The following is a 27,592-nucleotide window of genomic DNA, read 5'->3' as shown; positions in this document are numbered from 1 at the left end:
TTGGAGGCAAGTTAACTGGACTTGCTGCTTTAAGAAACTACTTTAGTAGCTGCTGTTTAACAGCCTCCTAAGATACCAATGAAATGGAAAACATGTAATCAAATGTTATAACTACATCATCAGGGGTTTCTTTTCCAAAAAACAGAACAGAAATATATATTGAACTTGTATATCTTTTCTGCTTGATTAGTGATAATTGTGCCATTTCCATCTGGTAGTAGTAGGCATCCTTCAGTCTGCATAGACTATGGATCGCGCCCTTTAAAGTTTCAATTGAGGACTTCGTTTACAGCGTCTATTGTGACTATGAAGACCCACACGGGAGTGACAGTCCTTGCTGCATCTCTTGCAGATGTAGTGGGTGTCTGGCAAGTCCTTATTGTGCTTTCTGTGCACTCCCTTCTCCTCTGCTAGCTGTCTGATCTTCATCTCGCCCTTCTGAAGGCCCTTGTGTAACCCCTGCCTCCATCTGCTGCGGTCGTCTGCTAGTTCTCCCCATTTGTCCAGCTCGATGTCTACTTCTCTGAGGTCTCTCTTGCAGACATCTTTGTAGCACAACTGGGGGCGTCTGGGAGGTCTTTTGCCAGAGGCTAGCATCTGGTAATGGACAATATAACTGTTAGGATTCTGTTTTCATACATATTTCAAAAAACTCCTAACTGTCCTTAACTCCAGTAACCATATCTTTTTTCTTTGTATCCCTTTGCTTCCCTTATCCTTTTTCTACAGTTGCTAACTTCTCATTTATATTCCCTACTGTCTACTTCCCCTTTCTCCCATTCATTACATATTATTTTTTATATCAGCTTTCATTTCCCCTCTAGAGCAGGCTGTCTTTTTCATCAATATGGCCTTTCTTGATTATGGCTTTTGGGGCATCTAGTAAAGTGCTTTGAAGCAATTTGCAATTATCACTCATTTTTTTTCTGAATAATTTTTTTCCTGACAGCTGACTGGCTCAGAACTATGTTCAGCTTTGTGAAACATGCCCTTTCAAAGCATCAGGTATATTTATTACTGGTCTGGACTTTGTTCTATTTGCACATCAAAAATATAATCCCCTGAATTACCATTACTATTTAGTTCTGGGGTCAGGGGAAGATGAAGTCTAATATAGACATGAAATATCAAGAGTCCTGACCTAGTCCTGCCTCCCACTGAGCCTCCTCCTTCTCCTATGGAGTGTTCTTGTGGCCAGCCAGAGTTTAGCTAGTTTGCTAATTCTCAGTAGCATGTTTTGCCTCCCCAGCTGAGCACTAATATCAATGAGATGAGAATTCTGACACGCTTGTTTCCTTTCCCAGGCACGGGACGATGCAGGAGACTGAATGGCGTGTGCCGACACACCCTGTGTCACCACATTGAAACATATGTTGGCCGATGCCATCATGGGATGGGAAACTGCTGTATCAATGATGATGATGATCGAAAGAAGAAAATGTAGAGACCCTGCTGATGTGGGAAGCAAAGAAAAGCAGAAGAGCAGTCTCAGGCATGCTAGTGATTCTGTGCTTCCATAATGCAGCAGGGTCCAAGCCTGGTGTTTCATTGGTCCCTTAATAAATGATCATTATATTAAAGTATGCACTGGTATGTAGTGCGCCTTGCTCCTCTAAAACAGAGGTTCACAACCTGGAGGGCATAACTCTCTGGGGCTTGCAAAGAGGTGTCAGGAATTGCAGCTGTCCCCCACTTCCCATATGGCTATGACAACAGGACCTCAGCTAGTTCCTACATAGAGTGGCAGGAGGACTAAGGAGATGGGTGTGCATCAATACCCACAAAGGCAGGTGAGTCCAGTGGCTAATGCTTCCCATGCAGGCTTTGTGAGACCAAGGTTCTAGTCCCTACTGTGTCACAGACTTCTTGTGTGACCTTGGCAAGTCACTTAGGCTCTGTTAAACAACTTAAGTCAGGACAGCTATCGTGCTCAAAGAGGTGGATTTTTTCACCTGCCTGTGAGCAAAGTTCTGCTGACCTAAACCCCGTTGTAGACACACGAAGGTTAATGAGAAATGACTGCCCTGGAAGAGGTACCGCAGAAAAGGATCTGGGGTTGTAGTGGATCACAGACTAAATATGAATCAGCAATGGAAGGGGAAAAAAAGGAAAAGAAAGTCATCCTTAGTCTGGCATATATTAGCAGGACTGTTGGAAGCAAATAAGGGGAAATAATTCTTCTGTGTTCAGCAGTGATAAAGCTTCAAATGGAATACCGTGTCCTGTTCTAGGCACCAGCCTTCAGGAAAGATATGGACAAACTGGAGGAAACATTGAAAAACTTGGGTTGCTTTTGAGTCTGAAGAAGATAAGAGTGAGGAGGGACACAACAGCAGGGTAAAAGGGCGAGAAATTGCTCTCTTTAGCCACGGAGGACAGGATGAGACACCTTGGCCTTAAAATGCAGCAAGAGAAGGCTAGACATCAGGAAAGAGTTCCTGCCAAGGTAGCAGAACACCAGAACAAATTGCCTAGGGGTGCTGCACAATCTTCATCATTGACAGCTTTTAAGAAAAGATTAGAACAGGGGGACTCAAACACATGACTCATGAAGCATCTATTACTGGACCCCCTATGCAATCCTGGCCTGGGAGTCCCAGAGGCCTGGTGGCATGTCTGTACCTGTTTCCCAAGCTCCCCACTTTCCAGCCACCACCCCACCTGGCACCTGGTCCTCCAAGGAACATTGTCTTGGGGATTGTGGGGACCCAAATGCTGCTGTCTCCCCACATGAGGGCCCCTGCATAATCCTTGAGGCTGCCTCTTTTGTGGATGGGACTCCATTCAGGGCAGAGTGTGGGTCAGTTGCAGGATGGGTAAGTCTTAGGAACAGTGTAGGGAGACACCCTCCCCTTGCCCAGTTACAAATGTGCTCTGGCCATTGATGATCCCCAGGCTGTGAGTTTGAGACCCTGGGTTAGACAAACACTTGTCATGGGTGCTCTGGATCTAGACCCTGCCAGGCGTGAAGTACAACTAAATAAGATGGCCAGTGAAGGTCTGTGCCAGTTCTGCATTTTGCTGATTCTCAGCCAGCCCGCTGGCTGGGAGCTCTCAGGCTGGTTCTGGGGTGGGATCCAGACAGGCACAGGCAACACCCTTTGTTCTTGCCTCTTGCAGGTGGGTCTTCCCACCTCTGGACACATTTTCCCCTTCCCAGCCACAGCCATTCTCCGGGGCCCAGTGTCCAGGGCTGCCCCAGCCTCCCCACTTCCCCAGGCTGGCTTCCCTGGGAAGAGGTGTGAGGCCCTCCTCTGCGCATGCACCCCCCCCCCCCCGGGCCATCAGGATCACTCTGCGTTTCTGCTCCCCCTCCCCCAATGCAACTGTGCGCACAAGGGGCATCTGCTGCCCGTGCAAACGCAACTACCACACCTGCCCTCTGCAGGGCCGGAGCTCCGGGACCCCCTCCCCCCACCGCCTCTAAAGAGGCGGCGCGAGGCGCGGCTGAGCGTTATTGAGACCGGAGGCCAAGCTCTGCGTGGGGCTCGCTGGCCCTTTAAGGGGTGGGAAGAGCGCGGCCGAGAAGCGCCCCTCTGCCGGGCGGCTCCTTGCACCGGCCGAGGCAGGATGCGCGTGGTCTTCGCGGGACTGTGGTTCCTGCTGCTGGCGGCGGAGCGGAGCGCGCGTGAGTCTCCCCGCCCCCGGCTGCCTACGCCCCAGCCCGCGGCTCTCACGCGCTTGCAACCCCGTCCTTGCAGCTGCTCCCTGGCGCGGGGCGGGCGCGCCTTCGCCTGCAACTGCGCTGCACCCCTGGGGCGTGCACCCCCTTCGCCCCAGGCAGCGCGGCCGGAAAAGGGGCTGCGCGGCAGCTGGCCCCGGCCCTGCCGCGGGGCGTGCACGCTGCCGGCCGGATTGCCCTGATAGGGGCTGGGGATCGGGCCCTGCACGGAGGGAAGAGCTGGCGGCGCGCGCGCAGGTTTTTAAAATCTTTAACCCTGGGCGTGCCGGGCTCCTGCTGCCGCCTGGTGTTGGGCGGGCTGCACGGCTCCGCACCAGCTTTCGCAGTGGGGGTGTCTGAGCCATTGACCCCAGCGAACGCCTGGACGTAACGGAGACCCCGTCAAGTCCTGGCGTGCTGCAGCGCCCCCCGCACCCCGAGCTGCCGCGCTCAGGCCTTAGGGCGGCGGTGAGCGAGTTTGTTATGTCCGCCCCACTTTGGGTCCCTGCAGTTAGCAGCCCACCCCCCCAAACTGCCTCTTGTCAGCCAAACTCCACGGACGTTTCTGTTATGTTGTATGAAGGGGAAAAAAACCACACGCCCTTTCAGCACCTGTCGGAAAATAGGCGTGCAGACTGTAAAGACTTTAATTGGTGTATAAATGTGAATGCAGCTAGAGCAAAACAGTAACACATCCCAGCGTTTGTAATGAGCTGGATGAGCCTGACACCCAGCAGCCGATCATGCTGCATGCACAGTATGAAACTACACACACACACACCCCGAAAGGGGGCCTGCACCCCCCACCTTGCTCTAAGGCAACCGTGGGGAATATACAGCCCACAGGCCAGATCTGGCCCTCAGTTTACTTTGGCCCAGCCTCAGTAAGGTTTAGGGCTTCCCCCCCACACACACAGTGGGGTGGTCTGGGGTGCTCTAGCCTCCGGCAAAGTCTCCAAGCCTTGGCACATACGCACCTTCCATGTTGTCTATGCCCCTGGGGCTGAAAAGCAAGCAGAGCCCCAGCACCCTGAGTTAAGTGAGTTTTGGTGGGGGCTTTTTTTTTCCCTCCCCTTCTCATTTGGGAGCCAACTCAGTGAAGTTTTTGGTGGTGGTTTTTGTTGTGGGGGGAGAGGCTGGGGGAAGAGATGTTGCTTCACACTTCTGTGTGTGGCCTCTGACTAATTTTCCTGTGGATCAGTGGCTCCCCACCACTGCTTTAGGACCCCTACCAGGGCAGGCAGGTGCCCAGGAGAATCTTCACTCCCTGTGCTGGGCAGGCTAATTCTCCTGGCTTGGTTGTTGCCTCCTTTCCCCCACTGCTGTACTCAGTATGTTTGCCCAATTCTGCGGATTGAAATGTGTTTTCAGGGACAGGCCTGCACCAGAATCCTGGACTTACGCAAGTCCAGAGTTTGGGGGATTAATTAGGATCGGATTTGCCTGAGCTGTTCCTGGGTGTCTCCAGTTATTCCAGACCCTTTGCTGATTGTAGAGGACAACAGAGAAGAGCAGATGGAAATTATTACTTCTCTCTTGCGGGGACAAAGAAGTTGGTGTCTAAGTGATACAGCACTTGACTGGGACTCAGACCTGGATTTGGTTCGTGTCACCGGCTTGCTAAACCTTATGCAGGTCACTCTTCTCTCCTGGACCCTTACTTGGGAGTGACAGTGCTGTGTCCTTCCTTCCCTGCCCCTGCCAGCTTAAAGCACTAACGTATCTAATGTACCAATAAAGAGTGCAGTATGAGAGAGCTGTGGTGTTTACTAGTTTACTGGAAGTTTTACCCAGTGTTATTTGGGTCCTCAGTGAAGTTTTGGTTGTCTTTGCTGGGGCTGGGGATGAGGAGGGCAGGATGCAGGCTGCTTCTGGGAGAGAGGTCAGCCCAATCTCTCTCTCACCATAGCAGCCTGGGGTCAGATGAGAAGCTCCTGTCCACGGTTAGAACAACAAGAAGTCCTGTGGCACCTTAGACTAACATATATTGGAGCATAAGCGTTTGTGGGCAAAGATCCATTTTACCAGCTGTATCTGACGAAGTGGGTCTTTGCCCACAAAAGCTTATGTTCCAATATCTCTGTTAGTTTATAAGGTGTCACAGGACTTCTCTTTTTTTTTCGTTGTTGTTGGTGTGTGTGTGTGTGGTTTTTTTTTTTGCGGATACAGACTAACATGGCTACTCTTCTGATACTTGTCCCTGGTTACTGCATCTGCAATGGGCACGGCTGGGTGTGGGATGCATGTCCCCTGGGTTGGGGACAGACCGGCAGACAAACTCTGAAATACATAGTAGTAGGTCATCATCATCATCAATAACCTTGGGCTCAGCGCCCGTTGGTGTCTGATGCCTCTCTCACTATTTCCTTCCAATAGTAGTAGGTAGCTGGGGTTCGAGCTGATCCTCATCTCTGGCCCCTTGCTGCCCCCCTGTGGTTATTCAGTATAACTGTCCCTCCAACCAGACCCCTTCCCCTTTCCATTTTATGAGAAACAATCAAATTCCAGGCACATCCCATTGTCCTAGCACAACCAAACCCTTTCCTTGCTTTAAGTTCTGCTAAGAAGTTGCATACCAAATGTGGTGATCTTAGCTCTTACCATTTAGGAAGAGTTCTCGAACAAACAGACTCACAGGTAGAAGCAAAGTTTCTAAAAGACATAGCACGGTTTGAACCTCTCTAGTCTGGCACTCTCAGACCTGACCACTGCCGAATGAGAGAATTTGTTGGACCACAGGAAATCAATAGTGTCTAGCAGCATTACCAACATTTCTGCTGCTCATTGGGCTCTTAGCAGACATTTAGGAGTATATTAGAGCCAAATAACAACACAGAACATGGAGAAGCAGGACTGGTAAATGAAAACAAACTTTATGGGACCACAGGAAACATGGCCACATCCATAATAAATGGTCGCCCAGCTAACTAAAATCATGCCAGATTACAGATGTTGCTGGATGAGAGAGTGCCAGACTAGTGAGGTGTAACCTGTAGATTGCTGTACACGCACCCTCCAGGAAGCAGTCAGTCTTCTACTTGTTTAAAAGGCTTTGGTTAAATTGAGGAGAGAGTATAATTTATCTATTTGTGGTTCGTATTGCTCTACTGCCTAGGAAGCCCAGTCATGGACTGAGACCCCGTTATGCCAGGGGCATACATGGCAAGAGATAGCAATAGCCACTGCTCGGAAGAGCTTACAGTGTGTAACTGGGATAAAGGTAACAGGCACCGTTCTATTACCCATTAACCAACACTTAGAAATACAATTCCAAACCTGTTAAGAAAGGGGGGCAAAACCTCTCTGTAGTAGAGTTAAACGCATATTGAAAACCTAATCTGAATCATCCCTTGCTTTAGAAACAGAGGACTTCTTTTTATTATTAATTTGTATGGATGTTGTGCCTAGAGAGGCTCCATCTATGGATCAGGGCCCCCATGTTATACAAGCAGATAATGAAAAAGACCGTGAGCCAGAGAACGTGAAACCTAAGTTTAAGGCTGTAGACATTGGATGGGTTCAAAAGATGTGGGCTGAGGGAGCTTAAGGTAACCGTGAGATGCTTATGCTGACTATAACAAGCAGAGTTTGCCGCACAAAGGCTGAGCATTGTGTAGTTGTTGTGGGAGGGGTGAGTTTGATGTAGCACCTCTGTGGATCTGGCTGGGGAGCTTTGCCCAGGCATAAGCAGTGGTGTGGGAGGAAGAGTGACTGTACTTGGGGTAAGATGTGATTTAGGACCCCAAAGGCTGGTACACTGTTAGACCCAAGGTGGAGCAGTACTATATGTGTCATCACTGATCATATTGTTTCTTTTCCCTTTTTCAGGAGTCTCCGCCATCATCCATTATCTTCTCTCTGGACAGTACCTCTGGGGCTGGTTGACCATTGCCTTGCTTTTACCTGACTATGTTGTGCAGTTCCTCAGCTTCTCTTGGTTCCGGGCAGATGGGCACAGAAGCTGCGGCTGGTTGGTGATTGTGCACCTGCTGCAGCTGGGGATTTGGAAGCGGTGAGCAAACAACTCCTACCCTCAGAAGACTTAGGAGGTTTGGGATCTGAACTTCTGAGGACAAGTAGATGTACCTTGTATGAGAAGTGTGTGGTTGTCGTGTGGCAAGGAGAACCGCTGCAGTAGGTATGTCTTTCTGTAGTGTAGGAGTAGGACTTTCCTATGGCCCACTGAGATTTCAAGCCACAGGATGATGTATAAACACCGTCTACTAAAAAGTTGCTAACTTAATTTCTAATTACAGTAGAACCCTGTTTTCTGTGGGCATTGGTCTCACAAATGACTGAACCATCTTGCTGTCGTTGTACAAAGCTGATCCTTCAGCCAACATTATCGGAACATCAGGCTGAAAGAGATCTCAGAAGGGCCTCACGTCCAGTCCCCTGTGCTTAGACAGGTCCCCCCCCTCAGTTTTCTTTCCCAAAGACTAAACATACCCTGGTATCTTAACTTTTCCTCTAATCCTTTCAGCTTTTTTGTTGCTGTCCTCTGGACTTTCCAGTTTGCTCACATCTTTCCTTAAGTGGGCATCCCAGAATTGGTCACAGCAGTCTAGCTGAGGTCTTACCAGTGCTGAGTTGAGGGACAGTTACCTCATCACATTGACACTTGCTCAATTTGTGGTCCACTTAAATATTCCTCTTGTGTCTTGCATACAACTCTTCAGTTAAGAGACTCCTTTTTTGTCACTAGCTGCATGTAGACTAGCCCCAACTTTGAAGAGGACCTGGTAATTAGGGTGTTGGGAGATTACTAATGAAGTGCTGCAGTGAATACGCAGCACTTCATTAGGCTAAATCTCCCCTGCGGCACATTTGAACTGTGAAACTTCAAAGTGCTGGCTTGCGTGTAGCCGCAAGTCAGCTGCGGGTACTTCGAAGTCCCTCAAAATTTTGAGGAGCAAAGGGACTTTGAAGGAGCCCGGGCACTTCCAAGTACCTGCAGCTACATGCAAATCAGCACTTCAAAGTTGCCGTGAGGGAAATTTGGCCTAGTGAAGTGCTGCATATGTACCGCAGTGCTTCGTTAGTACTCTCGCACCTCCCTAATTACCATGCCCCCTTCGACGTTAGCAGCTAGTTTAGACATGGCCACTGTGTATCAGTAGATATCCACTCCTACACTACAGAAAGACATACCTATTGCAGCGGTTCTCCTTGCCACACGACAACCACATGCTTCTCTTAAAGCAATTAGTCATTCTCAGACAATTAGCAGATGTATGGGGAGAAACTGTCACTGCTGTCTTTTTAGGCCAAGGTGGATTTACCTAGTCTGACATCCTGCATAGCACAAGCCAGGGAATATGACCCAGGAATTCCACCCATTGCTATAGGTTCCCAAACTGGAGGGACGTGAGGAAACTCCGGGGGTGGGGTGAGGCGACCCAGCCCCTCCGATCAATCCCCCCGTCCCAAGAAAGAGCCCGCACTGACATTACGTCCTTCGAAAATGGAGGCAGTGCCAGCTTCCTGTGCTGTGTCAAGGGGGGAAGGTCCACAGCTGCATGCCAGAGCGGGCATCTTAGGAAGCACATGGGCTGCTTCCCCTCCCCAAACAGCTGATGTGTTTCCTGAAAAGCTGGGTCATGTTGCCCGCTGGTGACTTCCTTCTGCCTGCTGCCTTCCTGCGTGGGGGGGCGGTGAGGGCAGGAGTGGGAGTGCCGGGTCTGGGCCAGCTCCAGCTGCTCAAGCAGCAGATCCTCAAGAGTACAGGTTCCCTGTCCCTCCCATAAATAAAGACACTGCTGAAATGTTGTGTGTTGGCCATATTTAAAAATGAAGCCTGGCCAACAAGCCCCAAATCGATCTGACCACAGTATCGTAACGCCCTGCATCTTCACACACGCACCTCAGTCCCGAGCCTGTCTTACGCTGGAACCCTCTGACCTGAGCCTCTCACATCCCCAGTCTTTTTTGCCACAAAACTAGTGCACAATCCTCATACTGCAAATCCTGTGTCCTGAGCCCATCATACTCCCACCCCGCTTCCCTGAGCCCAACAGACACCCCAACCTGAACTCCCACAGGAAAATTATTTTTATAGCTTTTTTGAGTTAATATATTGTGGCTGCGATTAATAAAAGGATATCTGATGAAGACTATATTGCGTATGGCTTCACTGTCATGGAAAAAAATCAGGATCGATCATCCTCAGTGCGTGGTGTGCCACACAGTTCTCTGCAATGACGCCTTGAGACCTAGTCGTCTTGAGTGCCACTTGACAAAGAACCACAGCTCTTTGACAGACAAGCCAAAAGAGCTTTTTGCTGCTAAACTTCACAATTTGAAACACGTGAAGCTGAACACTACCAGAGCTTTTCATCAAGCGTCGCCCAAAGCAGTAGAAGCATCTTATGAACGGTCATTACTCAATGTTAAATCCCAGAAAGCGCACATAATCAGAGAAACTCTTGTGAAGCCTTGCTTGTTGAAAGCAGCTGATGTTGTGTTTGGTGTCGAAAGCAAGAAAAAAAACTATCGGAAATTTTGCTTTCTGATAATTTCATGAAACATCACATCAGTGACCTCGTGAAAGATCTTAAACTTCGAGTTGTGGAGGCAGTGTTGGCTTCCCCTTTTTTCACATTTCAGTGCTACAAGACCACTGATGTAGCGCAATGCTGTTAGTTGCTTTTCTGTGTTCGACTAGTTAGCAATGGAACTGTGAAAGAAGAACGGCTTTTTCAAATGAATTGACCATATCAAAGGCTTCTGATGTTAGGAAAACCATTTCCAACTTTTTTAAAGAAAATAGACTTTCATGGGGAAAACTGGTTGGCGTATGCACAGGTGGTGCTCTGGTGATGCTTGGCTCTTGCTCTGGATTTGTGACATTGGTGAAAGAAAAAAAATCCAGCTGTAGCCATAGTTCACTGTCATACACAGAGGAGCATTGGCTGCTAAAACCCTTCCAGATGACCTATGTGACCTGCTGAATTTGGCCATCAAAGTTGTCAGTTTTTGAAGAAAAACACTTTAAATAAGACTTTTACAGCCCTTTGCATGGATTTGGGAGCAGATCATAAAACTCTTGTTTCACCTGGAGGTACAATGGTTTTCTAAAGGGACCATGCTTTCAAGATTATTCAAACTTAAAGACAAAGTGGAAATTTTCCTCAAACAACAGAAAAAAGAAGAGTGACATCATGCATTTGTGGACCAAATGCGTCAACTTTCACTGGCATACCTCATGGACATTTTTGAATCTTTGAAGAAACTCATTTTGAAGCTGCAAGAAAACAGTGCAGCAAACTTTGTAGTGTACCACAATGCCATCAAAGCGTTTACACAGAATCCAGCTTTGGAAATGTCAAACGCAAACTGAGACACCTAACTTTTTGTATTTTCTGATATTTTCATCTCTCACTGAAAATGAAAGTTTCCAAGAACTCTGTAAAGAAGAGGATGTGAAGAACAAAATGTCTCATCTGGACTGCCTTGCTGACGAATTCATCTGCTATTTTACAGACAACTTTTCTGACAACCCCATTCATAAATTAGTATGCAATCCATTCAACGTTGATGTTGATTCATTGCCGTAAATATTGCAAGAACAAGCACTCGAAATAAAATATGATTCAAGTGCAAAAGATAATTTTGAAAACTGAAGCTTGGAGGAATTTTGGATAAAATATTTCCCAATGTACTCAAAGGTCGGAGAAGAAGCAGTACGTAGTATTCTTCCGTTTTCATCAATGTACCTCTGTGAAAAAAGCTTTTCAAGTTTAGTCACATTAAAACCAAGCAAAGAAATTGACTGGATATCAAAAACTATTTGCATTGTGCACTTTCATCTTTCAACCCAGGATTTCCCAACTCATGAGGAAAATGTAGCATCATCCTTCACATTGAATTCATTTTGTTTCCACTATTTCTGATGTTAAATTATATTTTTATTGAATTTTTGGGCCAAGGAAAACTATTTGTGCCTATTTTTATTTTTAGATAAAATTTTATACCAAGTTTTTATATTTCTTTTAAATTTTAAATTACAAATTGAACTTTTTGTTGAAAGGGAGGTTGGATGATGATCAAGAAGAGGTGGGGTGGGGGTGTAAGGTTTCTCAGAAGTCCAAAAGGGGGGTGTGATGCTGAAAAGTGTGGGAACTGCTGCTCTAGCTTATATGGTTGAACTGGAGCCCTGCCTGACAAATGACATCCAGAAAGGTGTCCAATAAGGTGCTGGAAGTAACAGCTATTGGAGAACGAATTGAAGGGGATGTTGCTGCACACTGCAAGAAGGATGGATTAAATGACCAAACTACATCTGTCCTACAACTGCTTAGTCTAGGAAGCTGGTTACAGAACTGTTCCATTTTGTCATGTAGGTGGGACCTGACCTTGGTCACAAACCATGCAAAAGTCTTTGAAATACAATAATTAGGGGACACTGTTAATGGTGAAAATAGAACCCTCTGAAACCAACTTGGTGCACATATAGCATTGCACCATTTTATCTGCCTTGATGTAACATCTGATGTGAAGTTGATACAGCAATCTTTCTGTCTATAGACAAGGCCTTTATAAAACACAGTTGTGGAGCAGATTGGTTTTAGTGCTGAGGGATTAGGGATCTCTTATTGCATTGTGGAAAAATGCCCATTGTATGAATTTCTGCAGACAAAAGGGTGTTGGAGGAAGAAGGCTAAACATTGGACTTACCAGCTTTTACACTGTCACTTCTTGACAGCCTTGAAGGGATTATTCATTTCTTGACGCTCCATGTGTTCATTAAACTCAGTGTGTCTGATAGGAATATGTGTATATGCCTGAAGTATAAAAGTAAACAGTTTCTGGCTAAGGGCCCAACTGCCAGAGGGTTGTATTTACTGTGTGTATACAGTTTATTGCAAAATCCCAGTATTTACCTTAATTAAACACCTCTACAAGATTACAGGTGTGAAATAAATTACATCCAAGGGATATCAGTCACAAGTCATTGATCAAAATTGTTCCAGTGTTAATGGCTTAGCTAAAGGTCCTAATAATGAACTTGATAAGATAGTTGTTCTGGATAGGGAGTGCAGATTTGTAAACTGTGATGCACTCGGGCACCTGTCAGGGAAGTCACAAGAGAGTATAATTAGCGTGCATATTAATAATCAGTATCGGAGAGGTAGCCCTGTTAGTCTGTATCTTCGAGAACAAGAAGTCGTCCTGTGGCACCTTATAGACTAGAAGATATTTTGGAGCATAAGCTTTCATGGGCAAAGACCTACTTCATCAGATGCATCTGACAAAGCGGGTCTTTGCCCACAAAAACTTACGCTCCAAAATATCTGTTAGTCTATAAGGTGCCACAGGACTTCTTCATATTTAATAATGTTATCCTCTGTAGTTCCTGCTCAGAATTACTTATCTAGCACCAGCCATTTGCTAAGTGCTTTACAGAGAAGTATAGAGTTAAGAGCTCTAGTTCTGCTGTTGTTTCAAATGACACGTAGTCATTTACGCTGGGTGTGAAATGCCCCTGGCTTAGGATATTATCACTTTACACCAGGCCAAGCAATGCACAGAGTCCAAAGGGCCTAATTCTCCTCTGAGTCTCACTTGTGTACATCCAAAGCAGTAGAATTCCACTGTAAAGTTAGTGGAAGTATGATCCAAACTGAACACCATTCCTTTGCCCCGAACAGCCCTGATCATGGTTTTTGACTCTTTCAGGCACTGGGACGCTCTGTGGACAGAGGTGAAGGCTGGAAGAAGCTGCACGGCTGGAGATCTTCTCATGCAGCAGGGTGACCTGTCTGTTCTGCAGCTCCTGGAAGGCCTGCTGCAGACCTTGCCCCACCTGTTGATGCAGAGCTATGTTTTTGTGGCAGTGGAACCAACTGGCCTTGTGCCAGGTAGGTGGGGCATGTGCTAAGTGTAGAAGGGAAGCCATGATGGGTGTGATGGACCCTTTTCCTCTCATCTATCCCAGGTGGATGGGCACAGGGAGCGGGAGTGGACTCTCTGGATGAAGGACCATATTGTAGACTAAGTGGAGTAAAATTTATTCAGAACAATGGCTATGTCCACACTTGGGCAAAACTTCACAATGGCCATGCTAATGGCCAAATCAGAGAATACTAATATTCAGCGCCTCGTTAGCATGCTGCCAGCTGTGGAACTTCAAAAGTCTAAAACGTCGAAATCCCCTTATTCCTATCAGGTGTTCCTTCCAATAGAAAACACCCAAATCTTGTCTGCCTCACTCCTTGGTCTGCCTGAAGCATGATTGCTACTCAGTAGCCTGTGCTGCATGGCTAGCTCAGGCCACAGCAGAGAGATTGGGAATTAAACTGTGGCTCTGTGTGTGACAGGACAAATGGTGGTCGTGAAGCCTGTGCTTGTCCTGTCCCTGGAGGAGTTAATCACTAGGTTGTGGGGAGGGGAGGATGGCTTGAGGACTGATTTTTGGGATAGACATTATAGCTTCTTTGCCATTTGAGATGGAATGTTCTGTTTATCTCCAGGCAAATCATAGAATAGTAGGACTGGAAGGGACCTCGAGAGGCCATCGAGTCCAGCCCCCTGCCCTCATGGCAGGACCAAGCACTTTCTAGACCATCCCTGAAAGCCACCTATCTAACCTCTTCTTAAATATCTCCAGTGATGGAGATTCTACCACTTCCCCTGGCAATTCGTTCCAGTGTTTGATCACCCTGACAGTTAGGAACTTTTTCCTAATGTCCAACCTGAACCTCCCCTGCTGCAATTTCAGTCCATTGCCTCTTGTTCTATCCTCAGAGGCAAGGAAGAACAAGTTCCCTCTCTCTGCCTTATGACACCCTTTTAGATACCTGAAAACTGCTATCATGTCCCCCCTCGATCTTCTCTTTTCCAAACTAAACAAGCCCAATTCTTTCAGCCTTTCTTCATAGGTCATGTTCTCTAGACCTTTGATCATTCTCGTTGCTCTCCTCTGGACCCTCTCCAATTTCTCCACATCCTTCCTGATCTGCGGTGCCCAGAACTGGACACACTACTCCAGCTGAGGCCTAACCAGTGCAGAGTAGAGTGGGAGAATGACTTCTCGTGTTTTGTTCACAACACACCTGTTAATGCATCCTAGAATCATGTTTGCCTTTTTTGCAACAGCATCACACTGTTGACTCATATTTAGCTTGTGGTCCACTATAACCCCTAGATCCCTTTCTGCTGTAATTATCTCCTGCAATGGGCGTAGAGCCTCTGTCCTTGTACCCAAAGGGTGTTCTACCTCCCCGGTTGATGTGAATCTGGCTGTCATCAGGTGCATAATGAACGCTCAGCCAGATAAAATCAGTGCTCTCAGCATGTTGGAGAGAAGTCAGTGTGACAGACACTCAATGGTTACTGCTTCAGAACTGGTTGGACACCATGGAACTATGGTGGTCAGCGCTCTCCAGCATCTTTCCCAATGCTTTACAAAGGCAGTGATGGGTCAGCTCTGTTTTGCAAATGGGAAAATTAATGCACAGGCTGCTCACTGTACTTCAGTAGTAGAAACACCCTAGAGGAACTTCTGGTTCCTCCTACTGAGGGGCGTGGGAGGATGAGCTAAGTTTGCCCTGCTACTCACGGCCTGTGGTATCCCTACTGTGTGCGTAGGTGGGAATCGAAAACTCAGCTGTGCTAGGAGCTTGCCTCACACTCGCCAAGGGTTCTCTCTGTTTTCTTTCAATCTGCCTCTGTGTGTAGTAGAATGTACTTGTGAGAGAGACTGCAACCATGTGGAGTGTCTTTGGGAACTGTGGAACTAAATCCATGAGTGGTTTCTGTGTAATTGTGTTCTGTCCCCTGGAGAGGTACCCAGGCTATTTCTGGGACCTAAAAATGGGCTTGAAGGTGGGGAAGCTGAGGCGAATCACTGAGACTAAACAGGTTCCACCCTCTGGAGGGAGTTGCATAGACTGGCTCAGGCTGGGTTTTCTAGAGACTTGGGAACAAAGAAGGGGGCTTTGGTATCTGAGAATGAGCCTCAGTTGACCTGTGAGCTTCTTTCTGATCAGCAAAGGAGAGGACTTCTGTCCAAGGGGAAGGGTTGGGAGGACTGGCCTATGAGAGCCGCATAAGATGGGTGGGTGATAGTGAGTATGTTTCATGTGGCTTTAAATCTGTATTATTTTATTCTGTTTTCTCTATGGTGCTTTTACCTTAAAAATAAACACGCTTGCTCAGAAGGAGCTGGGTGGTAACTGAGGGCAATACGCTGTTCCTCAACCTCGGAAAGTAAAACTCAGGGCCTGGATGCTAGGCAGCCCGGCTTGCAGGGGCTATCTGGTTTAGCCAGGCAGCTGTGCAGTCTAAAAAACCCCAACTCAGAAAGAAGTGGTCAGGGTCCCAGCTCAGGCAGGTGGTGGCGGGAGACATGAATGAGCGCCCCTGCAGTGGAGGATGGGTGGGGAGATATGAGTGAAGTTAGATTAGAGCTGTGCCTGTACCGGTGAGGTAGAATGGTGCTTGTTGCACGGGAGTGTAGTAGCATGAACACGTTTGTCAAAAGATTGATGGTCTCTTACACACAATTTTAATCCTAACAAAATGAATAACTTTGGGGAGATGGAAGGAGAGAAAGCGGGGTGAGGATTTAACGGAGCTCAGGCCAGCAGAGGAAACTTGGGGTAAAGTGCACCAGCTGGAGGGAAAACAATCTGCCCAATGAAATGAAGGTGCTGTGGATTTCTGACCCCTTGTGAATAATGTCTTGTAGGTGTGAGCGCTGGACTGTCCTTGCTCTCCCTCTCCTGGTCTTTGGTTGCTTATAGCCGCTTTACTTGCCTGATGAAACCAGGTCATCTCTCCATGCCGGCGGCTGCCCTCCTGTGCCAGTTGCTGTGGAGGACAGGAATGCTAGGAACGAGGGTCATGGCCCTGGTGCTGTTTGCCAGAGTCTATCCTGTATGGGTTTTTGTCGCAGCAGGTAAGATGAGATCTCCTGTGCATGCTTGTGACCGTGAAGACTATTAACCGCACCTGTTGTGAACAGCCACTAGGTGGAGTCAGGTATCAGAGAGGTAGCCAAGTTAGTCTATCTTCAAAAACAACAAGAAATCCTTTGGCATTTATAGACTAACTGATAATTTGGAGCATAAGTTTTTGGGGGCAAAGACCAGCTTCGTCAGATGCGTGAGTGGGGGGGGCGTTACAGAGGAGGGTTTAAAGAGGGAGTCTCAGTCAAGGGGAGGGCCAGAGTTGACAAGGTCTGTTCAGTCATTGAGGATGTGGCCCATTATCAGCAGTTAATGTGGATTTGTGAACAGTCTGTTTCTCTCACCCCTGAGAGGTGTGTTGACACTTCTAGGAAAGACCTACAGCACTGAGTCTCGGAACCCCCGTCAGTAAATTTGGGGTGAGGGATTAAAAATAGTAGCCTAGGCCAGTGTTTCTTAAATGTTCTGAGACCACAGAACACAAACCAGTGAATTTTTTTTTTGTTGAACACCGAGGAAAACTTTTCTTGACAAAAAGTTGTCAGTCAACAAAAAAAAAAACCCAACAACGTATGTAGTAAACCCTTGACATATATAGCTTCAAGTTGAATGTAACTCACATTAAGGCAAGTTAAGCACAACTTGAAGCTGCTGTGTAGCCCCTTCTTCCTGCCTTCTTCCAGCCTCAGGGCTGTCAACCTGACAGCTGCGCCATGGGGGGGAAGGCATGGAGAAGCAGCCAGGAAACTGACCAGCCTGGTGGTCTGTTCAGCTCCCACCTCCGCCCCATGACTTGCGCAAAAATTCGATTTACACCAGGGTTGCAGGAACATAACTCTGTATAACTTGAGGGTTTACTGTACAGCAAAACCAAAATGAAGTAATTTAATCGGGTATCGTAGCAATGAAAAAATAACATCGTATTTGATTTTAATAACAGGAGATATATACATATACATATATATATATTTATGTGCCACACATAGTTGCTAGTTGCTGTGCTGTTGTGGAGATAGAAGATCAGAGGAGGCTGGCACAATGGTAATCAACCTTGCTGTGTTGCCAGAGTGCTGCCACTCTCACGAGATGTAGAAATAAAATTGATTCAGTGTTTTCCATTACTGTTATTGTAAAATGGTTGTTTATTGTAAAACTTTGAATTATTTTTCCAAATGCTGGCAGCACACCTGCAAGCTGTTCATGGAACACCAATGTCCTGTAAAACATAGTTTCAGAAACACTGGCCTAGACCATCCCACTAGGGATGAAGCCTGGACTCTGCAACCTTTCCTCCTCGTTAGGCTTCAGACCTCAGGCTCCCGCCCAGACCCCACTGTCTGCACAGTTGTTTTTAGCCCCACAAGGGCGAGTCTGCTGACTTAGGCTCTGAGACTCAGTGCTGAGGGCTCTTCTCTGCAGTGTAGATGTGCCCTAGATGTTGGCAAATCCAGGTTTCATCTGTTCTTTTTGGGAAATAGGCAGCTTGTGAACAGTTTTGGCTTGAAAGTCCTGCAAGCTGCAATTCCTCTCCCATCCAGGACTGGCACAACACAGGGAAAGCTTTCCGTATGTTGCCCTGCAGGATGCGGTACAAGAAGAGAGTCAGTTCCTTTGCATGCCGATCCTGGCAGTGATCTTCCCCGCCCCAGGGCTTCTGGGTAGTGGTCCCCCATCTGCTGATGTGTGCAAGTTGCTAGCTTCCCCTACGCTCATCATGACAACTCACTTAATTTTAATTCTCTGCCTTCCCTGCCCAGGTGCTCACTGGCTAGTGATGTCCTTCTGGCTGGTGTCTCAGCAAACAGACATTATCTCACATTCCTGCCACTGGAGACTGTTCAACTTCCTGGTGGGGGCCGTGTACATCTTCTGCTACATTAATTTCCAGGCTGGCCCCTCGAAGTACAGAGTGGCTGTGTTTTATGTGGTGAGTTCTTGGTCTCTTTTTGGCTCTTATCGTCCATTTCTAATAACAGCAAAAAATTAAGAACTGAACTAAACTAACTGTAAGCCCTGTTCAGTAAGGGCCATGGCTGCTTCTGTGTATGTTACAGTCTTCCTGTATAGTCCAGCAATAATAAACAGTAAGAGGGGCTTCCAGCAGTGACCTTCACCTAATGCTTCAGGAGCGCCTTTTCTCCATCCCCTACTTCTAACAGCAGTGCTCCCTGGGATGATGCTAACTTCCTGACCCTTGTAATTAATTGGTCTCTGCCCTAAAGCGTGAGATTTGACTGTCCTTATTTTAGCATGCATAGCTACATTTTTATGTTGCCAACATCTGTTGCTCTTGAAAAATCCCTCTACAGTAGGTGGAGTGGATCTGCCTTTCTCAAATCAACAAGGTTATAAATAGTAACAGAGAGGTAGCCGTGTTTGTCTAGTAAGTGAATTTAGCGCTCAGGAAAGGTGCAGTTTGGCAGCCCTGGGAGACTCCTAACTACAATAATGGCTATGATTATTGTTGTTAGTAGGAAGTGCATGCGCATTACTGGTTTGGCAATGTGTGTCGCAGCTCCCAAAGCTGGGCTGGTCCTGTTCCATGTTGCTGGGGTGCAAAGGTGTTTTGACATAAAAAATTGCTCTCCAAACTTGCAGTTTATTTTCCCAAGCAAAGAGCCATGTTTCATTTCTATCCAAAACCTATGTGGAGGAGAAGGCCAGGCCAGCAGCAGGAGCTCCGAGTACGACGGTAAGCAAGAACAAAATCAATAGGTAAAGCTTAGCACTTACTCACATGTCATCTAACTGCTTCCCCTGTAGGAGACGTGTCCACAACCAGTTTGTGCACATGCGGTTCTGACTGATAGTTGTCTTTCCCTGGCCCTGCAGATAACGCTGATAGAGAACATTTTCCTTTTGGTCTTGGCCACAGACATCCTGCAGGGGACACCATGGGATAGCCTGTTTATAGCAGCACCTGCAATGGCTGGATTCGTGATTGGTAAGATCTGTTGGTTTCTCATGCTTTGAATCAGAAGATGCTCGGCTACTGTGCTGATGAGAGAGCTGTGAAAACTTGCCTAGGTGATGGTGTTGTCAGCTTTTGCAATTTCCACACTATGGCCAGTGTTTTTTCCCAAAGCTCTGGTTCCTGAGCCCTAGCCGGAGGATCTGAAGGTGCAGTTCTAGAACCACAGTCTTTGCAGGGGCTGGCTCTCTGACACTCCCTTGGTGCCACCCAAGTGAGACAGGCGAAGCCTCCTCTCGCTGAGCTTGAAAGGTCAGGCCCCGCAGGAAGTCCTGTCAGAGCATCCATGGCCTGCAGCTGCCTGATTGGATCACGTCCGCTGCTTAAGCCAGGAAGTGACCCAGGTGGGTCCTACAGCTGCATGGGACCCGGCTCTTGCCTCTCTCCTGCAAACCTGATCTAAGCTTGGTACTCATCCCTGACCTTCTCCTCCCTCCTCACTCCTGTTTTGTGTCTGGTCCTCACGACTCCCTGGCTGCTAAACATCAGTTACTAACCCCAACTCTCACCTTTGCCCCCTGCTCCTAACACTGACTCTGTCTTAAACCATTTTTTTCCAACCCTGACTCTGATCCTTCGCTTTGGTTCCAGGGCCCAATTCTGGCTCAGCCACCTAGCTTTGCTCCTCGGGAGCTGACTCCAGCTCTGATCCCGGCCTCTGTGCCATGCTCTGACACTAGGCCAAGTGGCCTGTTTGCTGGTTCCTAACAGATTTGGATACATGGGAGTTGTTCTCTGCTTTCCTTTTTACAAAGCTTAACTTTCTAGCCTTGATGCTTGCTGAGGGACGCGTGGAAGAGTGACCACTGTGCATGCTGAAGGCTCCGAAAACAGGAAGCGAATGCTTTGGTTGACTGAAAAGTACCTTGTTATTTTGGGGGACTGGTGCGGTTTATTTATTTATTTTTTTGAGTGCCTGGGTTTGGCAGTGTGGTAGCATGGAGGGTCGCTGTTAGGAAACTCGTTGGGTTTAATATATGCCAGTGAAATGCACAGGGATGCAAGGGGGATTGGTCTTGTTCCGGTATGTTTCTTTCTGCTAGGCGAGAGCGCGTTGATGAAGAAATGCGGGAGGGGAAGGATCGCCGTCTCTCATGGGCCAGATTTGGCCCTCGGTGGATGACAGTGGATCCCATTAAGTGAGGCCCATGTGCTTGGGGATGGAATACGGCCCTGTGTTGTGAGGGACGGTTGCATGACTGTCCTTTGCAACAGTGTTGGGACTTGGATGAGAAAGCGTTAGTCCGGAGTCTCCTGCATCGTGCCAGCTCACCACAATCTCCCCCCGTTGTAATTTACTGCAGCTCAGCAGATGCCGGGTGGTCCTCTCCACCTGAATAGATGGGGTGGAGAAAGCGGCTTCTCCACAGCATGGTCCCCACCCCGCAAAAGACTGTCCCAGGCATGCAGCCATTGCGGGATTCAAATTGGGTAGGAGGGGCACAGGGCAGAGCCAGGAAGCCGCCACTGAAGCGGTGACTGGATCTCTCTCTCTGAGGCTGTCCGTGACTTCATAGTAGTGAACAGTTAATGCACTGGCTCCCCTCCCAGATACCTCAGGACCAGCTTCCCTAGGCAGGGCGAGGGAGAAGCCCCAGGGCTGTCCTTGTATCCACTTGGTGATGTTCAGCTCTCCCTGTTGGCCAACTCCCAAGGGTCAGCCCCACTCCCATCCTGTTCTCTAAGTCTGTGTGTCCTTCCACCACAGAGGGAGTCTGGCTCCAACCTGGTCAGGGTCTCCTGGGGAAATTGTTTCCTTTTCTGTGGGAGGGGAGCACCAAGCACCTAACTCCTCACTAAGTCACCATCACGGCTGTTCTTCTCCCCCGGCCGCACCCCCTACCCGCCTTATCACTGCATGCATGTCCACTCATGCCCGCACCAGGATGTGAGTGAGAGCCTGCCTGGAACTGAGGAGATTTTGCACTAGCTCAAGTCACTTAGGGGCCTTTGAAAATCTTGCCCTAGAAGGCTCCTCCTCTTCACTGCTGGCGTCTGGCCTCTAACACAGCCTCCCTGCCAACAGCACTGCAGAGTTTGAGGCTGTGCCTAACACACCACCCTCTTTCCTGCCTTCCAGTGGCTCTGCACTGAATCTGGTGCAGAACTCTTTCAGGGCTGGCATTAGGCGTGGGGGGGAAGTTCTTATTTTTGAACTGCTGTTCCAGCATCCACGCCTGGTTCTCCTATATCCCGTGGTACCCCCAGCCATGAACCTTAACCTGCCAGTGACCAGGCGCATTGGTGGCCCTGATAAAATGAGGAACATGGTGCAGCGTAACAGGAAGCCCGGCACGCTGCGAAAGTCTTAGAAACAGTTCAGTGTGTTTAAAAATAAACCATGAGTCATCACCCGGGAATAATAGCCACTGGCGAGCAGTGAGAGTGGTGAACGCAGGCCTGCAAACAATTGGTGTCCCTTCTGGTTAGTAGCGATGGTGCACAAGTGCTGAGCTGTGCTCAGATCTCCTTGGTTACTCATCTTAGGCACTTGATCACCTCTGCCTACCCCCTCCTGATACTTAAGGGCTGCTTATGTCTGCACTGGGGCCCCCTGAGTGACACATCCAGAAGCTATAGATTCTGTGCAACCAACTTGTATCTAGCCCCTGGTGTGTTATCCCACCTCATGATGCAGCTACAGGTTGAACCTCTCTAATCCAGAACTTTCTTGTCCACCAACATCCATAATCCAGCATGATTTTAGTTAGCCAGAGAACCACTTAGCACGTGTGTGGACAAGTTTCCTGTGGCCCCATAAAGTTTGTTTACAGCCACCAGTTCCTGGCTCTCTGTGTTCTCTGCTGTTACTTAGAAGACGTTTAGGGGTAAATTACAGCTAAGAGCCCAGTAAGCAGCAGGCGTGTTGGTAATGCAACTAGACAATACTGACCTTCTGTCATCTGGGTCAGGTCAGGTCCAGAGGGTGTCAGACAAGAGAGGTTCACCCTGTACAGTTGCATCCCATGTAACCATCTGAAAATGCTTAAATTGCAGAGGGGATTTTACCTTGACAACTTTGCTCTCTGTTGAATATCAACAAAAGTACCACTGCTTTCTGCTTAGACACCAAATTACATAGGTATAATTATACCAAATTACACCCACTTTCACTGTGTATGCCACTGGGAGGTGTTGGCAAAAATATCACCTTACTCTTCTTTGGTTTCTTTTAGGCTCTGTAGCAGTGGTTGTCTATTATAGCCTGCTGCATCCCAAATCCACAGAGATCTGGCAGAGTTTCCTGAAGAAGTCTTGCAGCTTCTCCGTGGCAGAGGATAGTAGGGTAGAAGGATCCACTCTCCGGTCTGTAAGCGAAGCTGGGGAGAGCTTCGGAATTACAAGGCAAGGGGATGTTGCCTCTTTCAGTGCAGAAGTCTCAAAGGTGGTACATGCAGGGTGTGCTTCTAGAGCACACTGTGAGGCCTCTCTTGGAGCGCTTGAAGGCCATACTTCTGTGAAAGACACCTGGGTGAGCCATCACCACTGGCTCTTGGTAAAGCTAGCCTTGAAAACTGGCGACGTGTCCAAGATCAATGCAGCCTTTGGAGATGGTGGCATTGGGGAGCTCTGTCCTGCAGGGTGGGTGGAAAGCAAACCCTGCGGTGCCATGCTTGGGCCATGGCCCAAACTTGGGTTGTCTTCAGTGAGGAAATGCCCTGAAATGCCAACAGCCGGAGCAGTGGGACAGAGGTCTCAGACTGAAGAGTACGGCAGTGGACAAAGCCTGAGTGGGAAGGAGACGACGTACGTCACTCTAGCAAGCAGCGAACCCAATGTGTGCTCTGCAAGAATTGCACCAACTGTGCAAGAGGAGCACAGGCCAACAGCAAAAGCCTCCCACCACAGAGACTCGAGGAGGGAGCACAAAGCTCAGGCAGACCCAGCGGCAGGCACGTTAGCGCCTCGTACTCCAGAGAGCAGTGCCAACGGGCCCTCTGACTTGGGAGCCCTTCTGGAGCACCGGGAAGGAACAGCTCAAAGGCATGAGAGTCCCACTCTGTACTTCAGTGCCAATGCAGAGGACGCTGCCCCTCTGAGTGGAGGTGGCGTAGCAGCCAGCTGTGTGACTGATGAGCTGGTGGAGAACAGCAGGGACAGGCTTGTGCCAGACAGCACTGTAGGGAAAGGAGAGGGCTTCCCCGTCACTGTGGCTAATATCAGTCCAATCCTGGGCATAGACTCTCAGGGCTGTCTACAGAGACGTCCATCCCTTTGCTGCACCAGTCAGTGCAGCGTGCTGAGTTCATCCGAGGAGACCTCGGAGCTTGCTGAGCAGGTGAGAGGCTGGAGGACACAGTGCAACCGTTGGGATGTGGCATCCGTTGGGACATGGGTTGCAGCTGTGGAGAGGAGGCTGCGGCCAGCTGAGGAACCCTGCTGCACGTCCACCCCCAAGGCTGACCCCCTCAGGCAGGACTGCAAGCTGAGGGAGGCAAAGGAGAGTATGAAATCGAGAGAGTGGGTGGAGCAGTTGTGATGGAGTGAGACTGCAGCTGGGAGCGTGAGCTTGGTGTCCAATCCAGTCCTCTGGCACCTTTGTTAATGCCTTACTCCCAGGTCTCCACCGGAGTGTACAGCTCCAGCTCTTGTCTGGCAGGAGCTCTGCTGGAGTCCGTCTCTGGAAAAGTGCATGTCCTGCCTCTGACATGGCCACAGTCTTCTCCAGTCTACGGACACGAAGACCAGCCTTGCACAGTACCTTGCAAGCAGCAGAGCCTCTTTGCAGTCACAGCGCAGTAACTCTTGCTAAACAGAAGTTGTAACAATAGTACTCGGTTATGTTTGGGGTTCTGTCGACGGGCAGGTGGTTGCCTGGGACGTGTGTTCCACCACACATGCAACACTGCCATAGCAGTTGTTCTCCGGAAGGGGCGAGGGACTGGCTGTCTCCAGTGACAATCCGTGTACTACAGAATCTCCCACTGCTCGAGCTCTATTCATATCCAGCACATACTTCTCAGCCACTCCTACGTCCTGCATCAAAGCAAAATGCAAACGTCGTTCTAATGCATTAACTGCTTGGGAGAGGAGGAGTGTGTGACAGAGAACTGGCAGAGTGTATTAAACAGCATGCAAGCAGCGCCAGTGGGTATGACAAATGCCAGACCCTATCGGCCTGATTCTGACTCTAGCACTGGGGCTGTGCTGCGGCAGTAGGAACTGCCATCTCCTCTAGCATGGCCTCGCTCTTCTGTCTGAAGCACAGAGAAGTTATAGAGTAATCTTAACTGAAGCACGATGCCTCTTGTGTATTGCAATGTCTTGAAACTTGGCCATCTGCAGCCCTCCTTCCAGAGAGGTATTTCCCCAGCTGCTTGCTTCTCCTCCGCTTGGAGGAACAGCCACTGTGTTAGTGACTGGGTGATTTTTGTATCATGAGCTCTGCCCAAAGCAAGAGTCTTCCGGACAAGTCTGAGTTCAAAGTACAACAGGGGGTCTTCACTTCTATAGTCATCTGACCAAGCCCTGCTGCACGGTTGAGAAGGCGTTTGCTCTGGGGGATTTTTTCACTCCCACTTCCAGATGGCACCGTGAAGGAGCCCATCTCCTCTTTCCACTCTGCTGTGAGTGTGTCTACACTGCAGCTGGGCAAGGCTCCCCATCCAGGTACACAGACTTGTGCTAGCTTAGCTCAAGCCACAGAGCTGGAAATGGCAGTGTGGCTGTGGTGCTTCTGGTGGAGACCTAGGGCATGTCTTTGCTACGGGATAGATGGATGGGTAGCGATCAGTCCAGATGGGGTCTATTTAGAGATGCGACAAATTGAGCATTGAACACACTCCTGTTAACTCTCTGGTACTCCACCAATGCGAGATGTGTAGACAGAGTCAGTGGGAGGGTGTCAGTTCTCAGTTTACAGCCATGAAGATACCATGGTGAGCAGACCTCAGTACGGTATACTCTTTGTTATCCGGAAACAACAGGGAATGAGGGATTCCGGTTAATCAAAGTTTCTGGTTAACAGAGAAGTATGCCATTGGTCAGAGACTCTCACACATGGCTCTGATATGCTTTGTAACCTGTGAAACCAAACATGCAGGATGCTTAACACTAACTACGTGCACATGTAACTTGATTCTGGTTTCACACACACAGCATCAGGGACTCATCCCAGATGTACAAAAACTTCTTTGATCTCCCCATTCTGACCTGTATATGAACTATACATGACATTCTCTCTTGGTGCTATTTTAACATGCCGTGTATCACCCTATAGGCTAACCTTTATACACAAAACACTACAACTGGAAATGCGTTATGGGTCATTTTCAAATTTTTTTCCAGTTAGCAAAGAAAAAAAAATGTAAACTGCCATTCATGAAGTGTTCCAGTTAGTGAAGATCTGGGTAACAAAGAATATACTGTATATCGACTTCACTTACGTTAGTCCCAAAGCTAAATTTGCATAACTGAGGTCAATAGCCCACAGTAGTAGAAACAAGGCCTTTGGCTGGGCACCTGAGCGCAGAACATGAGCTGCTGCCCAAGCTGCAATGTCCCCGTTGCTGTTTTTAGGTGCCCTCGCTGAAGCCTGCTGGTGTGAGTCCGCCTCTCCGACCTGGGGGCCTTGCTCCTAGCTGCACTGTAGACGCACTTGAGGAGCAGAACGCTGCCTGTCATAGGGCTGCTTCCTACACTGGCCTTTTCTACTCACGCTTTCTCTCCGGTCTCCTTCTGGCAGTCCTCCTCCTAACTATTCGATCTCTACACCTCTTCCCTAATGCCGAGGGCAGTCCTCGCTCCAGAACTTGCTTCCGTCCTGCGGTCTCCCAGAGTGAGCACTAGCTTGCCCTATATACTCCTGCTCCCCAGTTCCCACCAGCGCTGGCGTCCTGCTTGTTCACGTGATCCATGGGGGCGAAATTGCTGCCCTTTCTGTCTGGACCCCTGGCTGGCATTACAGGGACAAACTGCACTATGGCTGAGAGCGCTGATCAGCAAGCCCCTGGCGAGGCTCACAGGCTGCATCTACGCCACGTTTCCCTTTTGAAAGGGGAATGTAAATGAAGTGCTGATTTACAGATCCCGCAGTCATTTTGCGTAATCTCACGCAATCACGTGTTTGGAAGAGACTTTTTTGAAAGCAAAACCGGCCCTGTGGACACAATTCCTTTGAAAATAAACCCTGGTTTCAAAAGATCCCTGAAACAAAATCGGAGGAAAGGTTCTTTGGAAAACGGCCGTTTTTTGGTTTCGAAAGAGTCTCTTCTGAAAACACGATTGTGCAAAATTATGCAAATGAAGCGTGAGATTTGCATTCAGCACTCTATTTGCATTTTCAATCTCCCTCGTTTGCATTCCTCTTTCGAAAGGGGCATGTGGTGTGGACACAGCCATAATTCTAGTACCCAGCACACAAGCACCTGCCACTGAGGGTGAATGAATACCCCCGCGCACACCCCACCCAAAGGTCCTTGCTATTTCTGAGCTTTCAGTTGAAATGGATGGTTTGTCAGTCCCAGATAGTGATTCCAGCCCAGATGAAACCAGGACAGAAAACAGGTCAGGACGGAACGGGGCATTTCTTAACTTATCCAGAACAATCATGTTTGGTGTCATTTACTTCAAGCGCAGACATATTCATTTTCTTCCTCATTTAACAAAAGGAGCAAAGTCAGCTTGGTACTTGAACAGTAACCCACTCGTATTGACTGCACCTGGCAGAATTGTCCTGCTGTGCTGCTTGCATGGCCTGTCACCAGACATCTGTCAATAACACCCAGCAGCCTAGCAGAGGGAGAGCGAGCAGGAGCGTAGCCGTGCTCTGCTGCCTGGGTAAGCAATCAGTCCAACTTCCCTTCCCTGTTTCGATTTCGTTTTAGCAGCTGGGGTCTGCCTGGTTGGACATGTTTCACAAGATGGATTTTCCTCTATTTTAACTAACAGTTGGTTGCTAATCTCACATTGAAATTAGTTTCCAATGGAACGAACTCTGGATTGTATTTTTTATTAATATAAAATAGCATTTGGGATGTGCTCAGTATGGGAATAGTAACAGAGAGACTGTTGTAGCCAGTTCTAATCTCACTAACTCCCTGCACCAGC

The 27,592-nt window shown here is 48.3% G+C and overlaps 1 protein-coding gene across 1 annotated transcript in view; it reads left to right on the top strand.

The window, feature by feature from the left end:
- XKR5 (XK related 5) overlaps positions 1-24,023 on the top strand; it is a 42,690-nt gene extending 18,667 nt beyond the window's left edge. The window contains exons 3-9 of the mRNA XM_074989157.1: positions 3,430-3,628; positions 7,490-7,673; positions 13,340-13,521; positions 16,353-16,562; positions 18,330-18,499; positions 19,405-19,516; positions 22,720-24,023. Coding sequence (XP_074845258.1) covers positions 3,430-3,628; positions 7,490-7,673; positions 13,340-13,521; positions 16,353-16,562; positions 18,330-18,499; positions 19,405-19,516; positions 22,720-24,023 — 2,361 coding nt within the window. The remainder of the gene's footprint in view (positions 1-3,429; positions 3,629-7,489; positions 7,674-13,339; positions 13,522-16,352; positions 16,563-18,329; positions 18,500-19,404; positions 19,517-22,719) is intronic.
- Positions 24,024-27,592: the final 3,569 nt, after the last annotated feature.

Source organism: Carettochelys insculpta, chromosome 3, assembly GCF_033958435.1.
Source record: "Carettochelys insculpta isolate YL-2023 chromosome 3, ASM3395843v1, whole genome shotgun sequence".
Taxonomy (NCBI): domain Eukaryota; kingdom Metazoa; phylum Chordata; order Testudines; family Carettochelyidae; genus Carettochelys; species Carettochelys insculpta.
The sequence above is the reverse complement of the archived record's forward strand: the minus strand, read 5'-3'. Positions and strand labels throughout refer to the sequence as shown.